Source organism: Pagrus pagrus, assembly GCF_965226575.1.
Source record: "Pagrus pagrus genome assembly, chromosome: 22".
Taxonomy (NCBI): Eukaryota; Metazoa; Chordata; class Actinopteri; order Spariformes; family Sparidae; genus Pagrus; species Pagrus pagrus.
In genome coordinates this window covers 3,834,168-3,852,201 of record NC_140204.1, presented here as the reverse complement: position 1 = coordinate 3,852,201, position 18,034 = coordinate 3,834,168, and the positions used below count along the sequence as shown (strand labels likewise).

Sequence of the window (18,034 nt, the reverse complement as noted above, 5' to 3'; positions counted from 1 at the left end):
GCGAGAGGCGACGGCGGAGAGGAAGAGGGGAGGAAGAAGAGAGGTGGGGGAGACGGAGGTGTAACATGATGAAATGATGTGCGCTTAAAGAACGAAGATGGAGAGAGGGGCAGAGGATGATGGGTAATGAAAAGATAAAAAGTGAGAAACATGTCTGGGACAAACAGCGACCCATCAAAAGGTTTATCATCGATTTTTAAAAGGAGGAATTCCACCTGAAAACTCTGCTATTGGTCGGTTTAACGACTCTTCTTCTTCTTCTTCTTCTTCTTCTTCTTCTTCTTCTTCTTCTTCTTCTTCTTCTTCTTCTTCTTCTTCTTCTTCTTCTTCTCAAACAAAGTCGGAACATAAAATACATCCAAGGTTTATTTTAGCGGGCAGAACAGAGTTTATTCACCTCCTAACCCTCAAAGACCTAGAACTACACTTTGGGACTCCTGACACTCCTGTACTGTATATTTTACGTTTTTCCGACGCTAGTCCAGCAGTCAGCGTTAAGTTTCAGTCCGGCTCATTTAAAGTCACGATTTTTCATCCGCTTTGTCTGAGAACGGATGAATTTGCAGCCAATGTTTGCACACACAACCTCAGGAGGTTTAGTTTTCTTGAACTTGGAACTTGGATGTTTTTGGCAACATCTGACAAGTTACAGCCATTTATTATAATATTATCTGAGGTGTCTTCTCAGTGAAAAACAGGTGTAATCCTATTTTTAATTTACTGACTATGTAGTTCAGAGACTAAATATATTAAGAACATGAACAACAAAAGTAGCTCGGCTACAACCGTTGCCCGTTGGCCCAGAGGAATCAGACTACCTGGGTTTTCTAGGATTTACACTTCAGTTTAGTTTCAGCATACAGAGGATCAGAGGCTCAAAAGTTATTAAACCTTTTTAGAAAATCAGGTCTTTGAGGGTTAAAGAGTTTAAAGCTGACTGTAAATATTCAGTCAAGGGATTGGCATGACTACTCGACTGAGATGTCAGTATTGGCTCATATATAAAAGTAATCTGACCCTGTTCTGTATTAAGTTGTATCTATTAATATCTGCACAGATCCATGGAACAAAAACAATAGAGCTGCGTTACACAACAGTCAACGTTTTCAGCAGAGCGACAACCAGTTTAGGAGCTTTTCAAAAAATAAAGACTAAATAAATGTATATGTACAGTATGTTTATAAAAAGCTACGTAATGATGAGAAGTACTAGTTTGATTGTTCCATCTGTGCGTTAAAGCACAAGTAGAAAACAGAGGAAACCGAATGTCGACCAGTGTTAGCTACAGCACTGTGGTGCCACCGAGGCAGCGGAGATTAACCAGCTCATTACAACAATAACGAAGGAGAGATGCTTCATGAAGCTTTGAGGAAGAAGAAGGAGTCCAAGAGCTGATGGATCATTGAGCCTGAGTACAAGCTGGTATTACGGTGAACAACTACTGTGAAACTGGAGAAGATTTATGGGGAAACTGCAGTGAAACTGAGGGTTGACCTGCAAAAACAATAATAACAATTACACTAATCACACAGTCACATTACTGTAACAGTCGTGATGGCAATCTCACTCAGCCAGACCTGCTGTAGTAAAGTCTCTGTAACACTTCCAACAACGCACACATCTCAACTGTTGTCCTGAAAACTGTTTGTTTCTTATCAGCTTGCACACTTTTGTTTTCAGACTGTATAAATATGAAGATTTATTTAATGTGAATACGTCAAATTAAGATTACAAAATGCGTTTTTATCAGAATTGTGATGTAATATGTAATGGCTCATTAACAGTGTCGGGTTCGTTGCTTAAAAAAAGAAACAAAAAGAAAAAGAAAGGGGGAAATATATAAAAAAAGAAACTTTAAAGAAAAATAGAAAGAGAGAAACGGGGAATAAACAGAAAAAGATATGAACGGGTGATTAGAAAACAGAAAGTGGAACAAAAAGGACAAAAACAGAACGAATATAAGAATGAAAATAGGCAACATGGAAGGACGGACAGAAAATAAAGAGGGAGGAAACACAAAGGAGGGATGAAAAGAAAAGAAAGACGGAGCTGAATGAAGTGATGGAGGGACGGAAAGAAGAAGAAGGAGGGAGAGGAGAACAGAGACATTCCCAGACAGAGCAGCCAGGCTGTTAAACACACACACACACACACACACACACACACACACACACACACACACACACACACACACACCTCGCTCCGTCATTAGTCTTCATTAGAGTCTTTATGAGGAAAATTAGAAAGGGAGTTTCCTCCCAAACTGAGCCCTGGGGTCCAACCTGCTGGTGTGTGTGTGTGTGTGTGTGTGTGTGTGTGTGTGTGTGTGTGTGTGTGTGTGTGTGTGTGTGTGTGTGTGTGTGTGTGTGTGTGTGTGTGTGTGTGTGTGTGTGGTTAATGTCTACATGGGGTTCGGTAGATGAAGGAAGGATGCGTGTGTGTGTGTGGTCTAATAAGTATGATCCATACATTCACACAATCAGGATGAACCGGTGTGTTTTCATAAGAAGAGAAGAGACGACGAGTGGACGGTGATTAGAAATTAAGAAAACACTGAGAGAGAAAACTACACAACAACAGAGCGTCTGTTCACACACAAGTCTTCTGGGTGGAGGTGTTCAGAGGGAACAGAGAGAGCACACAACAAACTCAGTAAATCTCTGAAGATGGAAAGATGCTGGAGAAGTGTGAGGAAAACAAGATAAAAAAAGACAGAAAGAAATTATTTTGAATGTGTTTATTATTGAACTACGATGGATTAAACACATGTTATTGGTTGAATCATTGCACAGTGCTACAGCCGACTTTAATATATCCCTCAGGATCATAAAGGTCAGGTGTGCTGATGAAAAACAACAGCAGTAGGTTTTTGACGCTGCATCATTCAAATAAAAATCAAGCTGGAGAGCATCAAATCTAACTAAATGATGGATTTTATCTTTACGCTTTTTGGGTTTTGATTATTTATTATGTGCTCTGGCTTTTCCAACTGTTTCTACACAGATATGGTAATAATAGGGTTTACATCCCTTAAAAATAGTAATTTTCTCTTGAAAAGTCGAATATTTGGCCTGAACTGTGTCAATACGAGCTCTTTAGATAAATCACTGATCATCCGTCTGACGTTTAATAATTACTGCCGTGCTGCTTTCATAATAAATGCCATAAATTAGCGGTACGGTTGCTGTAAGTAGCCACACAGCTGTCCGCTGACGCTACACAATCGCTTCAACTGTGCTCTGTCTTCCTAACTGTTCCTCTCATTGACAGGTCTAATGAGTGCTGCAGTGGGCTCGAGTGTCTTCATGCAAACAGAGGAGTTTGTACAGAATGAGGCGACGCACACAGCTTCAGTCCACCCGTCTGGTGGAGCTTCAGAGCTTGGAGGAGGCAGTGCTGTGAGCCTGAAGCATGAGGATCTGAACATATGATCGGACTGAGGTCTGCTCTCTGCTCTCAGGGACTCGCAGTCCTTCACAGCCCTGCTGTCTGCTGGTCCGTATGTTCCCCATTTGACTGAGGACTCCCACTGATGGTCTGCTCATGTAAATCAGATGATACAGTACCGACGCAGCCTGCCGCCGACAGACCGGACGCTTTGAGTCCTCGTACAGAACCGAGTCTCCACAAGACAAAACGACTCGACATCACAGCTGATGTAGAAACGAGTTACCGTTACACAACCTCTCTGAAGGATGAAAATGTCAGCGTGTGGACTGTGTGTTGTCAGTTGTGTGTGTCTTCTAGTGCGCAAATATCATGTGCATTTGTTTGTGTAACCGTGAATATGAGCATGTGTGTGTGTGTGTGTGTGTGTCCTGTCCTCTTGCTGCTGACAGCTTCTCATTATCCACCGACAGCTGGAGGAGGTCATCACTAACCCTGTCACCACACACACACACACACACACACACACACACACACACACACACACACACACACACACACACACACACACACACACACACACACACACACACACACACACACACACACACACACACACACACACAGGATGTACACACACATGCACCATACTTGTGGAGGGCGTCATTGACATAAGCCATTCTCAAGCCCCAAACACTGACTTAGATCCTGACCTCACTCATCACTTTCATCGTCCACATCGTCACTTTTATCAAACTGTCCTCACTTTAATAAACTGAATTTACAAAAAAAAGCCTCGGTTTTACTTTCTCACAAATGTCCACGCTTATAAAAAATAAAATGTCCTCATTTTCCAAAGTTTCCTCAATTTCAAATTCCCATAATCTTTGAAATGTTCTCACTTCTTTCACGACTGTTATCGATTTCACTTTTTCCTAAAAATCCGTCTAAATTACCAAAGATCTCCTTACTTGAAATAATAAAGTGCTCACTGTCGTCCCACCATTTTCCCAACTGTGCTCACTTTCTGAAACCTCCTCACTTTGATCAACTGTTCTGTTGAACGATGATCAATTAACAGATTCGTTAGACAAAAATCTTCCTTTATTAAATCAATAACAACATACTCCAGGTAGTGTTGTGTTTCTTCAGACAGACTTGTGCTTAGACAAAATGTAATTCTTTGGTTGTTTTGGTCGACGTCTCTCTGATGTATTCGCTTTACGTATTTATTAGTTATTTACAATCGCTATCGATTAATCTGCAGATTATTTTCTCTATTAATCAATGAGTCACTGGTGAAAAATGTCCATCCTGACCGTCACTAGAGTCTGAGGCGACGTCTTCAAATTAATGCCGACTAGGGCTGCAACTAATGATTGTTGCCACTATTGATTAATCTGTTGATTATTATCCCAGTTAATTGATTAGTTGTTTGGTCTATAAAATCAGTGTTTCCTGATGCGCAAGATGACGTCGTCAAATGTCTCGTTTTGTCCTCAACCCAAAGATATTCAGTTTATTGTCATATAGGACGAAAGACACAGGGAAATATTCACATTTAACAAACTGGAATCAGAGAAAATAGATTTGTTTTTCCTTAAAAAAATACTCAAACCTAAAATTAGTGTTATACCTGACAAGTAATCAATTAATCGTGTTTTCATTGTCAACGTGATAGGAACACGTGTGATAAACGCATCGCAAACACTGTCTGAAATGTGTTGAATAACAAAAATAATTTTATTTAAAGACGCAGTGCGAAAATTTGGCCATTCAGGTGAAGCTCTGGCTGCTGTCAGCTACCCTCAGATTAACTGGTGTCAGTTCGGTGGCGATGAAAGAGCGAGGAGTTCATACGGATTCTTGTTTTGCCCAAAAAGGTCTAAAAGCCAAAGATTATTAGTTTATAATCATAATCAAAATTGATCGATTAATCAATGAATCGACCAATCATTACAGGTCTGTGGTCACAACACATTGGAGGGAGGTTTCAGGAGAATCTGCTGCTATTAATGTTAAGACAGGATGTTAACATTAATAACAGCAGAAACCTCCTCCAGATTTGACTTGACTCAGACAGTCTGCTGTCAGCTGACTGCTGGAGACACGTTTTCCTCCTCCAGGTACGGCAGCTAAAAGTCAAGTCTATCATGAGCCTAACTGGGATTGAGTGGTTGAGTTGGTCATCTTGGAAATATCTGCTTTGCATGCTCACTGAGCGGGATAATAAGTGTGTGTGTGTGTGTGTGAGAGAGAGACTGAGTGTGTGTGTGTGTGTGTGTGTGTGTGTGTGTGTGTGAGAGAGGCTGAGTGTGTGTGTGTGTGTGTGTGTGTGTGTGTGTGTCCGCCTACTGAACTGGTAAAACAATAAACACCACCCTATTCTCAGTCTCTCTCATCTCTCACACACTCATTTGCTTTGTCCTTCTCTCTCTTTCAATTTCACCCACACACACACACACACACACAGACAAAAATACATACACACACAAACACACATATACCTTCATTTCTTCCTCACACGCACACACACACACACACACACACACAATAAACACTTGTCATTGGTCGGCATCAGTCGTTTATTCTTGCCGGAGCGAGGGATTTGTTTTTGTTCTTCCTGTCATTCGCCCATTTGACTTGATGGATGGTGGGTGGTGACGCAAAACACCTGCCACACACACACACACACACACACACACACACACACACACACACACACACACACACACACACACACACACACACACACACACACACACACACACACACACACACACACACACACACACACACACGAAAGCAACATACAACAAGTGATGTTTTTGCATATGTGCAAATACCTCATTTGAAAAAGAACACATTCAAACACAACAACGTTTAAGGTCATGCAAGCAAATGTATCTACATGTGGACACAATGCAAACACGCACACACACACACACACACACACACAATTAGCATTATTCATTTTCTTTTTTCTAGAAGCAAAATCAACCAAGGGACATCATTTTCCTATTCTTATGAGGACCAAATGAAGAAACACACACACACAAACACAAACACAAACACACACACACACACACACACACACACACACACACACACACACACACACACACACACACACACCCCATCAGGGTGCACAGACAGATTCCTCTTGCCATGGTTGACTTCCTATGTGGCCTGCAGTGTAAACAACAGTTTATCTCCATAGAGGACAAATGGACAGCAGCAGCACAGAGAACATGAGGAGCAGAGGAGGATGTGACCCTCAGGCTGCCTTCACATCCCACCAAGAGCTGGGAAATCTGAGCGCCGCTCTCCCGAACATCTACCAACCAAGGAACCAGCCAACAAGCAAATATCTGGCAGCTAACGAGCGGGTGGAGGCAAAACTAGAGCTCAGAATGGGAGTGAATATTGAACATTCATGTATCGTGACCCTGAAGTTATGATGTTATCGTTAACGCACCGTCTAACTTCAAACTATCAAGTCAATGAGAGAGCGCTACCACCAGAGGAGCCAGCCGGTAAATCAAAAAAGATATGGGTCTTCAGTTTCTCTTCTTTAAATGAAATAAACTCTGATATACCTGATGCTGTAGCAGCTACAAACTCTTGAGAAGCCACCATCGTTGTTTCCAGATGAACAGTCATATCTAAACCACAGCCGTAGCTACCACTAGATGCTACCTGACTGGTTGAACCACTTTTGAGACACAAGCGCATAGCTAACAGCTGGAAAAGTCAAGACAAGACAAGACAAGTCAGGGGATTATCAAAGCCTGAGTTTATCCTCTGGTGACCATGAATGCCCAAAAGACGTCGAGATAATTCAGTCTGAACCAAAGTGGTGGACTGACCGACACTGCCGTCCCTAGAGCCATGAATCTAATGTGGATAAAAACTAATTACACATATAATCTGTTATCTAAACTGGCATTTCTAATTAGTCTATGGGATCCTGAAGTAACATATGGCATGTAGAGAGGTCTTCAGACAAACAGAGCGAGAACTGAGCCAACACGGCCGAGGATTCAAAGTCCTCGTGCAGCTTTAAATACGACATCAAGGCAGTTTTCTCTCAATTTACAATGTTCAAGTGCAATTAAACTATTTGGATGATGAATGGACGGACCGTGATAAATAATGACAGCGCCAAAAAATAATGAAGCGGCTCATTTTCGGGCCATCACAGACAGATAGAGGCAGATAAACACTGACACTGATGTAAACATGGACAACAGGATGTGAATATCATCAGCCAAAATGTCGGGACAACTATTTCTGTCAGATGTGATTCTGGGGGTGGGAACGTGTTTGTGTGTGTTTGTGTGTGTGAGTGTGTGTGTGTGTGGCCCATATGGTATCATGGGAATAAAAGGAGAAAGCCACACACACTCTCTCACACACAGGGTAATGACAGAACTGGACTCTTCAGATTGATACCAAATTAGAAACAGTCTTTTTTTTTTTCTTTCTCGTTTCCAAACAGACGAAGAGGAGCTTGGCAGGCGGGATGAGCGCTCGACGAGAGAGAGAGAGAGAGAGAGAGAGAGAGAGAGAGAGAGAGAGAGAGAGGGGTAGAGAGAGGTGGAGGCAGAGAGGGAGAGAGAGAACGTGAGAAAGAAAAAGAGAAAGGATGGACGGAGGAATTAAAATAACTGTAAAAGTGGAATGAGGGCTGGTGAGGAGGGTTTGGATCCATGGGGATTCAGTGTGTGTGTGTGTGTGTGTGTGTTGTTTTAGCTGGGCGGCCTCGGTTCGCTCGTTGACCTTTACAAAGATAGCAGCTGGTCGTCTCTTACATTTTAAATTTGGTTTGTGTTCTGGTTCGGCCGCGACAACGCGAAAAGCAGATGGAGGGAGACGGAGACAGAAGAGAAAGCTCTCCTGTCGTCCGTCGACCTCTCTGGAAGGAAAGGGACCGAGAGGAAGACGGAAATGGCTCGACTGAACTGAGAGAAACGAATCTGGCAGTTATTTATTTTTTGTTTTCTGTTCGCCTTTCATCCGGATAAAGCTTTCACTTCGACTGAGGAAGAAAGAGAAAAGTAAGCAGAGTTTGGCCGAGCCGCTTTTCTTTCAACTTTCATGCCAAGAAAAAAACACTTTGAATTTAGTTGAAAGGAAGAGTTTTCACAGGAAGTTAGAGCTGCTCGACTTTGGACAAAAAACTTCTCGCACACATGTCTAATTATTTAGGGAGGATCTCATCAAGTGGCGGCCATCATGGGCACAAGCTGAGGACTCGATAACCGAATCTAGCTCGAGCGCGCTGTTTTAAGTTAGCTTGACAGAGGGGAACGTCACGTCACCTTGTAGTTCAAGGGTGCGGAGAACAAGGCAGCATCACAGATCTGTTAATTTGGTATAGAGGGCAGAAATACCTGATGCTCCATCAGTGCAGACGGCACAAACACCGAGGCCAAGAAGAGGTAGAGAAGAGGAGTTGCCAAAGCTCACTGCCAAATATATGGAAAATAAAATAACTGATGATAAAAATAATTTAGATTTTGGGATATTTTGCTGCCATATCATGTTTTCTTTCAGACTGGTGGGAAGAAAATGTCAGAAATGCAAATTTAGGCCTTAGGTGCATTTAATCAGATATTCAGCCTCATTTTACATATTTAAAACATAAAATATTTTAAAAAATTGGAACACAAAAAATGTGGTGAGTAACCAACCGGAGGAGTTTCCTGGTAAGATCTATTAATTAAATGTTTACCCTCGTTCCCATTTTTGTCTAAAACTATTTTTGATTGCTGTTTTGTACGTACACCAAACCTTCCAGTTGTATTCTCATCTATATTTTTGGTCATACATCATTCACAGCCTGATTTATACAACATTTTATTCCTAAAAACATGGACAAAATAGTTTTTTTAATGGCTGTTGACAGTAATTTCTGATTTATGGAGCGACCGAAAGAGAAAGCCACATTTCCTACTGTAAAAACCTTTGATATTAATCCGTCCTAACAATTAGAGAATGACAAAACTGCATATTTAAGCAGCACTTGCATACAGCACAGCTTTCAGTTTATTTCCTATCATTCTGAAGGTTTGGTACGGCTGTTGACAATATCTTCTAATTTAAGGTACAATTTAGTTTTGTATATCTCAATGTCACAGAACTAATTTCCTTTGTGGTCCTGGATGTTGTAGAGATCCAATAGCCAGGAAAAGAAAAGTTGAACCTCGTTGTCATGTTGTATATATCTTTTAATGACAATCTAAAATGTTATTCCCTCAATGTCGTGTCAATTTGTCCCCTTGGTATCATAGAATATTTATATTTTTCAAGATGCTGTATCGAAGCTTGTATTTAGTTGATTCAGCTGTTGTTCTTGCTTTTTGCCGAAAGGACTACAACTAATTATTTCCACTTAAAGTTTATCTGTGGTTTGTATTTTCAATTAGTTGATTGATTGAAATGTTTAAAAATGTCATAATTTTTGAATCATTATTGGATGTTTTTCCTTGATTGATGTTGTTGGTGATTATTACTCTGTTGATTTACTTATAAATTAATCAACCACACAATAGTCTCAGCACTTATGAATTGCTGTGTTTGCTCTGACAACAAACGGTTTTCTCCCAAAGTTTTCTTTCCTTGTATATGTGAGGTTATAAAAAGGTTAAAGGCTCCTGCTTCGTTAGGACCAAACTGTACCAGAGATCGACAGCGATGCAGGAATAGCAAACAACGTCTCCACAGGGAAGGGCTGATGGACGGACAGAAAGATGGAGGGATGAGTCACAGAGAGGGAGAGAGATGGAGGGATGAAGCGATGAGACATGAAGGGAAGTGCGATATGCCGTCCTCAGGTCTGCTTTACTATCATTTCACAGCCTAAACGTGCAAAGGTCAGCTGTTATTAATGGCAGGCCCCGAGGAGTGTGTGAGTGTGTGTGTGTGTATGCAAATGTGTGTGAGACGGACAGACAGTAAGTGTGAAGGCTTGCATGTCACACCTTTCTGCTCTAAATGCCATGTAGCCTGCCATTAGTGTCGTTGCTGTATCATCCCCGTGGGGCTGGAAGCTCAGGGTCGGTCTGGAAATTTGACCTGACGCTCCGTTTACTGCTTCCAACGACGACACGGGCTGTTTTATTTTTCTGTTGCGAGATAAAATCTGCTCAGGAGGAGCCGCATGAGGTCAGATTTCTATCTGAAGCTCCGATATTTATAACTTCTGCTTCTCTACAAAGTGTAAAATCATCTCTATCAGAATGTTATATCCTTGAATTTTAGTTCGCTTGTTGCTGTTCACCATGATGGCAATGGTTGTTTCTGTAAAGCCATTATGTGTATACTTTTTGTGTAACAGTATAATCTTTAACAACACTGTGATGATATATTCACTTCCACTGACTTCTGTGCTGTTACAAGACTTTCAAGTCTTGATTTAGATCAACAGATCATTGGTTTCATTCTTAAATTGTTAATACGAAGGAGGCTTCATGGTATCAAGTGTGACATAACCGACCTTTTTAATGTGTTTCAATAAAGCCATACGGTAAAATTTTGATCATTTATCTAGAATGTAATAATACTTTAACCAGTCAACTGGCAACGGTCACTAGTCACTAGATGGCAAACAGTTTGCCTTTATCCTGGTGGCTTTTTGCAGGTCAGGGTTAAGTCCAAATAATAATCACTAAAAATAAAGATTCAAGAGTTCAACAAAAAAGACCAGCCTTCAGGGATTGAGGGTTAAAAAACAAAAGGTAGAAATACAGTTTGAACACAGAGTGAACCCTCTTCAGAATCAAACCAATAAAGGATCTCTGAAAAAGCAAATAAACTTCCAGCACTGGTTGGTTGTCATCTTTGCGCATCATCTTTGAAAGCATGACACCCCTATTCACCAAGAACATGTATAATTTAATGTCATGGTGGGTTACGTTGAATAAAAAGCCACGTCCACCAAATAAACAAAATATTCAAACTTCTCACTACCCTGCAGCATGTGACGTCAAGCTTTCAATCATTACTGCCCGTTTAAACACAGCTGCTAATTGACTAAACAAGATGCCGATGAATCTGTCTGTCGGGGAAAAGTTCTGGATAAACTTCCTCTCAGATGAACGGGGACGGAAATCTGAAGGAGACGGATGTGTCATCAGCTCTGCTACACATCTGGACAAACACAGTAATTCAGTGCGATCCTCCAAACTGCAAAGCAACAAAATGTCACCCCGTTCCGGTCCTTTGCTACCTCCGAAAGGACAACAAATGCGGCGTAAATGCAGAACGAATGCGGTGCAAATGCATGCAGTGTTGCTGCTGCGCTCCACCTGATGTATTTTTGGCTGCGGCTGTGTCCCAGTTGTGTGCGGCTCCTTGGTGATGGGAGGCAGGTGAAGGGTGTCTGGTGACAAAATGCCTGGTGTGTAGCCTATTTTCCGGGTTTTGACCTTCCCTGAACACACCGCTGTGAGGAGAACGAAGATGAATTGGAGCGCCGAGGCTGTCCACTCAGAGACGAGAGAGAAGACTAACTGATGGATATTAAGTGTTCGCCTCATTTTCTCTTTCTGTTTGCCTCTTTCTCTGCCTTCCTTTCATTTCATTTTTCTGTCCATCTCTTTCTCTCTGGATCAGAGTAATGGAGTGTTTGAGGTCAGCTCAAGGTTCACACTGAGGTTTTGGACAAACAGCAGTGCAGATTGTCTGTTGTTTAACCTGAGCGACATGGAAACAAAACACACCGCCGCCAAACAAAATAGAGGAAAATGGATTACAGTTAACTCAGAAAGATTTAATCTTAACCTCTACAGCTCCAGACATGATGGTGTTTGTTTTTCCAGGTCATCAAGGGTTAGAAAATCCCCTCTTTTTCCTCAACACACACACACACACACACACACACACACACACACACACACATCTTCTTCTTCTGCATTTTACCCTCTCAAACATTCCCACTCTTATAATTTCCATCATTTCCTCATTTTTCCTTCACCGTCTTCTTCCTTGTCGTCACATTCAGACGACGCTCAGGAGCAGGATGACATTTTGTTGCTACAGCTCTGAAGTGTTGACGTGAATAAGATTGACGTAGATGGTACGTCAACATCCAAGATAATGGTTGGGCCAGAACTGAGTGTTATATAAAGTCAGAAATATTACGAATGAATGTATTCATATGTAATTATCCGTCCTACCGTTTATATCAGAGCCTGACAATACTGGATTTTTTGGGGGGTTGATGCCAAAAACGATATTATCCAATACTGATACTTCAGCTAATATTCTCTTTACATCAAGCATCAACCATCCACATGACATGATCCACAATGGGGCCTCCATGGATTGTACTTGGCTCTGACCCATTGAAGAACGGACACAGGACCTCTGGGGGCCTCGATTGATTGGACTTTTTCCGGCATGTCCCACGGATACTCCATCAGACCAGGATCTGGGGAATTTGGAGGCCAGGTCAACGCCTTGAGCTCTTTTATCAGGTTCCTCAGGCCATTCCTGAGCAGTTTTTGTTGTTTTCATGAGTCCTCATATCTGATAACATATACACAAGTAAGATATATCTAAGCTATTATTGGTCAAGAAAATCTGTTGACAGATATATCAACCGGGCCCTAGTTTGTATGCATATTTTCCATTTGCACACATAAAAAAACTTGGAAAATGCAGAAAATTCGATACAGTATTGAAATGTGTCCAAAAGGTCTTGCAAAACACAACAAACAAAAACAAATGCCAAGTCAAATATGAGGATGTACCTCCTACTCTGAGATTCAAAAATAGGTTTCACTTCTCCAACCGTCAGCAGAAATGAAACCTAACCCACAGTATAAAAGGCTCAGCACAGACCACTACTCATCAGTCTGGGTAAAGACATGGCTTTCTGTAAGTATAATACCGACACATTTCTTAATTTGAAACTACTGATACTTCTACTTATGTTTTCCTTAAATGCAGTAATGATAGTAAGCATATTAAATGTGTTTGATTAAACCAGAGCAGCTGTAAATCTTGATTTTATTTTCATCTCTTGTTTCAGGGACAGTTGCTGCCATTGGAGCGGGAATAGGAGGATGTAAGTCTTTGAATAACCTTTACCCGTGTTTGCTTTTCAATTGATTTTAATATATTATAGTGTAGAGAAGCCAGCTACATGCTAAACTTGCATGATCTATAATGATGTGGGCTAACAAGTGATTACAGCATCATTGGAAACTAAGTTTCCTCGTGTCCATGTGCAGTAGGTGCTTTGGTCGTGGCTCCTGCTGCCCTGGCTGGAATAGGTTTCACCAAAGCTGGAATAGCAGCAGGCTCCTATGCTGCTGGCTGGATGGCATCTACTGCAGTTGCCAGCGGAGGAGGAGTGGCAGCAGGAAGTGCAGTGGCTGTGTTGCAGTCAGTCGGTAAAAGCAATTTCTTTGTTTTTTTTAAATGTAATCTTCTTTAACGTTTGTATTTAAATGGTGAGAGGATCATTGCTGCAGTAATCACAGGGTCAGTATGTGCACTATACGTAAACAACTTCATATTGTGTTCACAGATTTATAGTTTTTGGTTTCCTATAAAGTGTTTCAGTACAATACAATGACACTTCTGTGTATATCGGTGCCACCGTTTCATTTAGTCCTTTGGCTTGAGAGCATACCTTGATACAAAACCTGTGTAATCCTGCTGTAGGTGCAGCTGGTGTTTCGGCAGCTGCCACTGCAGCTGCATCTGCCGTTGGAGGAGCGGCAGGGATGGCGCTTTCGGTCATTGCTAACCAAACTGGAGCCGCCTAAAGATCTACAGCGTGGATATATATTATCAAAGTCGGGGTGAGTGATTCTGTGGAAAGACGGTTTTTGGTTGAGTCTCATTCTTACATCGTCAAATATCGACAACTTGGGAATGACTCAATCAAGAAGTGCTCACCCCTACTTCATAGAGGCAATTGCAAATTATATTAAGCACTGTTGTTATCTCAAACAGCTGACATTTTGTGCAATAAATCTGTCAAACCTCCAGCTTCAATGTGTCGTCTGTAAATATTTTCATTCCACATAAATTAATGGAAGCACTCACTGGTTCATTAACTATTGTTACAGAAATTATTAGATAAATAAAGCAAGATTCTTTGTTTGTCATGTGAGCTGTAAAACCCAAACAATGAGCTATAGGATGGTATAAAGTTCATACAGCTGAGTGGAGCTGCGTAGTCAGGAGATTATCCCCTGTACAGCCGTAGTTTTTATGCATATTTTCCATTTACGCATATAAAAAACCATGAAAATGCGGAAAATTCTATAAAGTATTGAAATGTGTTAAAAAGGTCTTGCAAACACAACGAACAAAAACAAATGCCCAAACAAAACAAATGTGCGGGCGTACTTCTTACTTCCTGAAAGCCTACTTTCGGCACTCCACCCAACCCCCAACTTCGAACTCGATCTTCATTTTGATCTCGACCACACGCCTGTGAAGTTTCCTGACTGCGTCTTGCACAGTTGTGACGCTGTCACAGTGATAATCATCAGCTCTTGCAGCTGGTAAGTATGTCCTGAATGCAGGTTTGAATGAGCAGTCAGAGCTAAACTGGTTTAACAGCTCTTTAGTGTTTTTGTCTTTTGTTTTTCTTCTTTTGTCCCAGTTAAAGTCATGACTTACCAGCTCAGATATGTCAATTAAGTTCATTTGGGTTGAGTGGAGACAATGATTCTGCAACACCCTTGTTTGTTCAGATTCAAAATTAGGTTTCATTTCTCCAGAAATGAAACCTAACCCACAGTATATAAAGCTCAGTACAGATCATTCCTTTTCAGTCCAGGTAATGACATGGCGTTCTGTAAGTATCTCTTTTCCTTTGAAACTACTGATACTTCTACTTATGTTTTCCTTAAATGTAATAATGATAGTAACCATATTAAATGTGTTTGATTAAACCACAGCAGCTGTAAATCTTGATTCTATTTCCATCTCTTGTTTCAGGGACAGTTGCTGCCATTGGAGTGGGAGTAGGAGTAGGAGTAGGAGGATGTGAGTCTTTGGATACCCTTTACAGAGTACCTGTGTTTGCTTTTCAATTGATTTTAATATATTAGTGTAGAGAAGCCAGTCACATGCTAAACTTCTATTATGATCTATTATGATGTGGGCTAACAAATGATTACAGCATCATTAGAAACTAAGTTTCCTCTTGTCCATGTGCAGTAGGTGCTTTGGTCGTGGCTCCTGCTGCCCTGGCTGTAATAGGCTTCACTAAAGCTGGAATAGCAGCAGGCTCCTATGCTGCTAGCTGGATGGCATCTACTGCAGTTGCCAGCGGAGGAGGAGTGGCAGCAGGAAGTTGGTTTGCTTTTTGGCAGTCAGTCGGTAAAAGCAATTTCTTTATTTTTTAAATTATCTTTTCTCTTTTTTTTTTATGTTTGTATTTAAATGGTGAGAGGATCATTGCTGCAGTAATCACAGGGTCAGTATGTGACCTATACGTAAACAACTTCATATTGTGTTCACAGATTTATAGTTTTTGGTTTACAATAGTGTTTAAGTACAATACAATGACACTACTGTGTATATTGGTACTACTGTTTCATTTAGTCCTTTGGCTTGAGAGCAATGTTTTCTCGACTCCTCTGTAGCTCGTTACCCTGATATAAAACCTGTGTATTCCTGCTGTAGGTGCAGCTGGTGTGTCGGTAGCTGCCACTGCAGCTGCAGCTGCCATTGTAGGATTAACAGGGGCGGTGCTTTCAGTCATGGGTAGCTAATCTGGAGCCCCCTAAAGATCTACAGCGTGGATATTAATAAAGTTGGGGTGAGTGATTCTGTAGAAAGATGGTTTATGGTTGAGTCTCATTCCCAGGTCGTCAAGCTTTGGGTTGGTGGCTCAGTCAGAGACACTATTGTTTATTGTCGAGTCTCATTCCTACAATCAAGAATTGCTCACCCCTACTTTATAGAGGCAATTGCAAATTATATCAAGCACTGTTGTCATCTCAAACAGCTGACATTTTTATGCAATAAATCTATCAAACCTCCAGCTTCAATGTGTCGTTCGTAAATATTTTCATTCCACATATATCAATGGAAGCACTAACTGGTTCATTAACTTTTTTTAAATGAATAAATAAAGCAAGATTCTTTGTTTGTCTGGCCAAAGTGTAACATGTGAGCTGTAAAACCCAAAGAATGAGCTGTAAAATGCTATAAAGTTCATACAGCTGAGTGGAGCTGCGTAGTCAGGAGATTATAACCTGTAGGTTCATAACTCTGAGCAACAGTTTTAATTTTAACTGACTCTTAAAATCTCTCTAAAACATACTAGCATCTCTTTGCCTTACATTTAGATTAAGACTTCAGATTTTAGTGAAAAACAAAAAATCTTAATCATTAATTTTAGGTCCTATTCGGAAGAAAAGTTGATTGTTGAGTCTCTTTGGGAGTGTAGGATGGGTCGGCCACCATCCCAAAGCGTCAGTTTTTGATGAGTTGGGAGTGAGACTCAAAAATCATATAGGACCTTTAAGTCCACCTGCATAAATACAGGATGATCAAACCCTGTTGTTCTTTAGTTTGAATCCATGATTGGGATACATGAGCAAGCTGAGCTTTACCTGTGGCAACAGGCTGAGGGTTTGTGAATGACTGGAAAGATGTGTGTCCCCTTTGTGACAGTTCAAAATAAATCAGGATATCAACACAGGACTGTATGTTATCGAGCCAGACGAAACACTTATTAGGATATTCACCATTATCCTGATAATGGACAATCACCACGATAAACTAATGCTGCTTGTTTTGATCTCGATCTGTGATAAACTCTTACACCCTTCATCCCTGCCGACAGGCCTAAAGTGTTTTCTGATTAGTTTTCACTGTAGCGCCTCTGCAGATAACTTGAACTGTCATGTAGCTGTTTATACAGTCAGGTTCACCCCCTTCTCTCCTCAGTACACTTCACTATGTGGAGACACACCAGGTCTGTGGCATTTTAAAGTTGTGTATATATATATATATATATATATATATAAAATTTACTAGTTACTGTGTACTTGTTCCACGGGACAGAAAATCATTTCAGAGGGCGTGTGAGAGACAGAAAGAAAGGTGAGCTTGTATACCACACACACACACACACACACACAAACACAAACACACACACACACACACACACACACACACACACACACACACACACACACACACAGCGGTGGGACAGATAATACCAGATGAAGATTGAAATGGGAGGAAGAATCAATATTTCCATTCAAACGTCTGTTTCATTTTCTCCAGATTAGAGGAGACTGTTTCTCTCTGTTCCATCACCAACCAGCCACCGGCCACAACACTGCCACTGTGTGTGTGTGTGTGTGTGTGTGTGTGTGTGTGTCTGTGTGTGTGTGTGTGTGTGTGTGTGTGTGTGTGTGTGTGTGTGTCTGTGTGTGTGTGACAGTGAGAGAGAGAACCTAGTGTCCTCACAGGGATGGAAAGAGATAAAGATATGTAACATATGAGACCACTGAGGGCTCTCTATAGGTAACATAAACGTGTGTGTGTGTGTCTATGTGTGTGTCTATGTGTGTGTGTGTGTGTCTGTGTGTGTGTGTGTGTGTGTGCTTGTCCACACTTGGTACATTCCATTTCCACCGTCCACAGTGTCCAAATAAAC

General features: G+C 41.1%; 2 protein-coding genes and 1 long non-coding RNA gene across 3 annotated transcripts in view; 2 read left to right on the top strand and 1 right to left on the bottom strand.

Annotated features, from left to right (window-relative positions):
- Window positions 1–18,034, bottom strand: part of LOC311251380 — a 58,343-nt gene that overhangs the window by 37,789 nt on the left and 2,520 nt on the right. The window lies entirely within an intron of this gene.
- Window positions 13,213–14,393, top strand: LOC311251614 (interferon alpha-inducible protein 27-like protein 1). Its single transcript, XM_084344111.1, has 4 exons — window positions 13,213–13,272; window positions 13,427–13,462; window positions 13,629–13,790; window positions 14,065–14,393. Exons 1-4 carry the CDS (start codon window positions 13,263–13,265, stop codon window positions 14,166–14,168), a joined length of 312 nt encoding a protein of 103 aa, XP_084200237.1. The 5' UTR covers window positions 13,213–13,262; the 3' UTR covers window positions 14,169–14,393.
- LOC311251359 (interferon alpha-inducible protein 27-like protein 1) lies at window positions 15,179–16,398 on the top strand. The gene is made up of 4 exons (XM_084343736.1): window positions 15,179–15,211; window positions 15,355–15,402; window positions 15,577–15,738; window positions 16,045–16,398. Exons 1-4 carry the CDS (start codon window positions 15,202–15,204, stop codon window positions 16,131–16,133), a joined length of 309 nt encoding a protein of 102 aa, XP_084199862.1. The 5' UTR covers window positions 15,179–15,201; the 3' UTR covers window positions 16,134–16,398.

Coding starts and splice junctions, on each gene's coding strand:
- LOC311251614 (XM_084344111.1), top strand. Junction 13,463..13,628: donor TGGAGCGGGAATAGGAGGAT/GTAAGTCTTTGA, acceptor GTCCATGTGCAG/TAGGTGCTTTGGTCGTGGCT. Junction 13,791..14,064: donor GGCTGTGTTGCAGTCAGTCG/GTAAAAGCAATT, acceptor ATCCTGCTGTAG/GTGCAGCTGGTGTTTCGGCA.
- LOC311251359 (XM_084343736.1), top strand. Junction 15,403..15,576: donor AGGAGTAGGAGTAGGAGGAT/GTGAGTCTTTGG, acceptor GTCCATGTGCAG/TAGGTGCTTTGGTCGTGGCT. Junction 15,739..16,044: donor TGCTTTTTGGCAGTCAGTCG/GTAAAAGCAATT, acceptor TTCCTGCTGTAG/GTGCAGCTGGTGTGTCGGTA.